Here is a 4535-nt window from a genome sequence, read left to right as displayed (position 1 = left end):
GAAACGTTGGACGTGTGAATGAAATAAATGTTTTGAGACTATAATTTTGGATAGTGTTTTTGAATTATTTAGTATATAAATTATATTAAAATTTTCCTTAATTTGTGTTTATATTTTTTTATTTTTTTTCAGAAAACTGTCATCAAGTCTGCTGAATATTTAACAGGTAGTGGAACCAATGGGTCTTCCCAGCAAGTAAATAATTCAACTCACAGTAGATCTGTTTCACATGACTCATATTTTGATATGGCTACTGCAGAGCATCCATCTACCTCTTCTCTTGTTGATACTCAGCATGAAGGTGATTAAATTAGCTGACAATTTTCTGTTAGTGGACTTCACAATTTCGATTCTTGTTTATTACTATTTTCCTCAAAAGTTTAGGTTATATTATCAATCCTCTTATTCCTGACATGAAATCGTTACATTGACTATTGTACCCTCCTCTCTTAAAATTTTGCATTTTACATTTCAAGTTACATAGAATCCAAAATATGAATTTAAAAAAAGTCTCCATTATTTTGGAAGAAAATAAAGAATAAGAATACTGGAATAAAAAAAAATGTTGGCCAATAAAATTTTATGAAAAACCAGTGGATACCAGATGATTTGTGTATATATATTTGAAAAGACAATTTAAAAAATATGGTTTTAAGTATCACAGAACTTATGCTGCTTAAAAATGAAAATAAGAATAAACAAAAATATATAGTTTGTATGTATCACGTAAATTATACTACTTAATAACAATAAACAATGGATACCAGATATGTGTGTATGCAAATCAAATGAAAAGATGAATTAGTAAATATGGTTTGTACGTATCACAGAACTTATGGTGCTTAATTATGAAATTAAAAATAAACAAAAAGATAAAGATAAGTTGAGTTTCCATCTTTGATATTACTGTTCTACCATTAATAATTTCAGCATAGTAACAATTGTTTTTTTGATATAGTGATCGATATTCAATGAGCAATTGGTATCTGTTTTATTGTTGTCGAGACAAAGATATAGCCTTTTTTTCATGGAAAACTAGCAGATTACAATTTTTTGCTAATCCTGGCCTGATTTAGGTAATTTTAGTTCAGTATTGTAGAGAATTTCATTTTTTTTTTCTAATAAGTGGCTATAATATTGTAGGAAATGTATAGTTTTATAGTTATTTGAAAAACAATTTTTTTTTTAGTATTAAAAGCAATTTTTTATAAACCACTTTGAGTACAACTTTATTGTACAAATTTTATGAAACCCATCCTTTTTCCTTACTTATAGCATAAGGGGAATCACCATTATTAATTTTAACCTTATAGGACTTATTTATTGAGAAGGAGAAGTGTTTCACATCTCATCTGATCGAGAACAATGTGCTCTATCAAGAAATCCTGGAGAAATTTCACTTCAAAATTATAAAGTGTTTTGAAATAATCATTTTCTCAAATCCTTACAAACAAAAAATTATCTCTTTAACAGATGATGTTTTGTTGGTTGTAAAATCACACCTTTATTAGTGTTTACTATCACGATAAAATAATTAATAAATCATTGTGTAATAATGTACATAATTATTTCGTTTAATGTATCCATTATTACCTAATTTGCTTTATTATACCAACTACAAGATAACTTATAATAATTACAAGTTCTCTTTTTGGTAGTTTGTGTGTTATTTTCGTTTTCCTCTGATCATGATTGATTTATCTCTTTCAACAGATGTATTTTCCTGTAATACCATTCACATTTAATATGCTATTACTTTTTTTGTTATTTACTCAAGTTTTAATTGAATTATAATTTTCAGGTTTATCTTTGTCTCTGGATTTGAGTGAATTACAAATGAATTTCGATGTTGAAGAAAGTGAAATGAGAATATTCTCAGAAGATGAGACCAATCAACTTTTTAGTTCCGGTATTAGCCTTATTGAATCTGATAATTTGGAACAAAGGTTTTCTTCTCAAGAACTTCGTTACATTGATAGCTATTCACCTGAACCAGATAGCCCTTCTGAGACCTCTCCTAGGTATGGTATTAAGTTTCATTTTTGATAGTTTAGTTTAACACCCTTATGTACTCTTATTATCCTACAGATAACCTTACTAAATAATAGAGATTTTATAGCCTTTTATTTTTGCTGTAGGGGTTGTGTAATATAGTTGTATTAACATCTATTATCATTTATTTACCTACAGCTAAATTCAGGTCATTCTTCTTTCAACTGCTGACTTATTTCTCAGAAACCTATCACATTTTTTTTTTTAATGGGATCAATCTTGAATAGTTTTTAGAAACAAGAGTAGATATTATATTTCAATGTTATATCTGTTAAGTCTAAAAATCAACTTAATTTTTTGACCTTTTTTTTTACTATCAGGTTCTATCTTATACTTGGGACTCAACAGAGTTCATTGTTACTAAAACTGTTAGTTTTGTCTAAGTTTGTTCATTAAGTTAGCAAAAAAAACAAAAAACATTCTTTTGTTATTAAGAGTTATTTCATAATTATAGGATAATCATTGAGTCCTAATAACTATTTTTTTTGTAGGTATCAACCCCTGCTTACTCCTAGTTCATATGAAAATTTGAGAACAACAAACAATAACTGTGATGGTGCACCTTCTTCACAAAGGACATCTGCTTCATACGCTTATGAAAAATTAGCAGAATCTCCAGTTCTTGGTACATATCTGTATTTTTATACTGCTAATGATACAGAAACAGAAAATAAAAATTATTAAAACTTGACGATGTATAGTTTTCAATGTATGAATGTTTTAATATAAATGTTAAATTGTTTTATATATAAATAATCTTTTCATTCTCTTGAGACTGGTTATTACTGTTTAAATAAATTAAATTGTATCCAATTTAAGTATTAAAACACTCTTAATTTCTTTAAAAGTGCAACATTACAGCCAGTGCGGCCATACTTAAGGACAATCTTAAATACAAATTTAGATTCACATCAATAATTCAAAAACTTTTTGCAGGCTATTTTGCCCAGGTCACCAATTTCAGTCAGAATTTCCCTATCTTTTCACTCTTCACATTAATATTAAAACTTTTAATTACAAATCAAGTTACTCTTATTATCTATCACAACTGTTGTTTAATTCTTAAATCTAAACAGCCAACAGTATTTTTATTTTATTTTTTCAATATTCTATAAACAGATAATCTTAAATTGTATTTTGTTATTATATATTGTCCTGTTTGTGGACCTATTACACATATTATTTATTTATTTGTATTATTCTATTAATTTATAGGAGAACATTTTGAAAACTATGACAATGAATCTTGTGAGGAAGTGAAACAGGAAAATGATCTTTATGAAGGCTGTTATGAAGAAATGGAACTAGGTGTTGAAGGATATGAACCAGTATCTCCTGTGCCAGCCTATGAAAATCAGAGGAGCGTTAATCAAACAGATAATAGTATTTATGAGGATGTACAGGTATAAAATCATTACTTTTTATCCTCAAAATTACTATTTTGTATTATGTATCAGGATCATTTTCCCATATTACAGAATGTTGAGTACCTCTTATTTTGTCCTATCTTTTTATTTTAAAACCATTAGCCATGTCTCATAACATTCCTGAAGTGAACACGTTTAAATATAGAATTACAATATTTGTTCTGTTGTAAAGTCCTAGTGGATTTATTCTGTTGACAAGAAAGTATCTGATGTTCAACAGATGTTGATGATTTGGTTGGTGTTGGCAAACTCAAGTTCCAGCCTTTGACATTTTTTTGATTTTTCTCTCAAATATTTGCAAACTATTGGTATCTACACGCCTAATAAAAGTTTTATACAGAGATATTTCTTATTTCTCAACAGCAAATGACTTCTTATTGTTTTTATCTGATCAAAATAACATCAATTTGTGATAATTCGGCTCTATACCTCTTGGCTAGGCTTATAGTCTGCACACCCAAGGGACCCTAGATACTCAAAAATATGTATGCTTTCAAATAAGTAACCTCCAAATTTAACAGTGGGACTGGTTGCTGTAGTGGATTGGTAAGTATATGTTTGGTGATTGCCTGTTCAATTTCCAAACCCATTATCTAAGACTTGTTCAAAGTTCCTTTGTGATCTAGATTCGATATCTACATCATCTGTGAGGTGTAGACTTTGCACTGACTAAGTGGAAATATAGGTAATAACATTTCAATTTGGTTATGTTATTACCTTATTATTTTCAGAAGAAGAAGAATTTGCAAAAAATGCAATTTAAATAAAATAAAATATGAGGACAGAAAAAGATTGAAATAGTGAGGAAGCTACACTGACTATACTTGGCATACAATTTTCCTTTTTATAAATTATTTTAAGTTGGATCTATTACTTAACTAATTATAACTATTTTTAAATTTCTAAGAAGTATCCTAACAAAAGTTAAATTGATAGACCATGTTTTTCCTTTATTTTACTTCCTTACATGATGCTCAATTAAATCAAGTTTATTAACCCTAAAAATATAGATATATAAGGATGGAGAAAATAAAGGAAAGAATATGCTGTATTTAT

General features: G+C 27.8%; 1 protein-coding gene across 1 annotated transcript; it reads left to right on the top strand.

Moving 5' to 3' along the window:
* Nucleotides 1–114: 114 nt before the first annotated feature.
* On the top strand, nt 115–3495 carry LOC136796738 (uncharacterized). The gene is made up of 4 exons (XM_067051261.1): nt 115–301; nt 1802–2021; nt 2544–2677; nt 3268–3495. Exons 1-4 carry the CDS (start codon nt 247–249, stop codon nt 3459–3461), a joined length of 603 nt encoding a protein of 200 aa, XP_066907362.1. The 5' UTR covers nt 115–246; the 3' UTR covers nt 3462–3495.
* Nucleotides 3496–4535: the final 1040 nt, after the last annotated feature.

The sequence above is a fragment of the Halyomorpha halys genome, unplaced genomic scaffold (genome assembly GCF_000696795.3).
Source record: "Halyomorpha halys isolate HHAL.00 unplaced genomic scaffold, Hhal_1.1 Scaffold10839.1, whole genome shotgun sequence".
Taxonomy (NCBI): Eukaryota; Metazoa; Arthropoda; class Insecta; order Hemiptera; family Pentatomidae; genus Halyomorpha; species Halyomorpha halys.
The sequence above is the reverse complement of the archived record's forward strand: the minus strand, read 5'-3'. Positions and strand labels throughout refer to the sequence as shown.

Excerpts from the sequence above, each read along its gene's own strand:
- LOC136796738 (XM_067051261.1), top strand. The coding sequence starts at position 247 with ATGGCTACTGCAGAGCATCCATCTACCTCTTCTCTTGTTGATACTCAG. Across the intron at positions 302-1,801 it reads TGTTGATACTCAGCATGAAG|GTTTATCTTTGTCTCTGGAT; the intron begins GTGATTAAATTA and ends TATAATTTTCAG. Across the intron at positions 2,678-3,267 it reads AGCAGAATCTCCAGTTCTTG|GAGAACATTTTGAAAACTAT; the intron begins GTACATATCTGT and ends ATTAATTTATAG.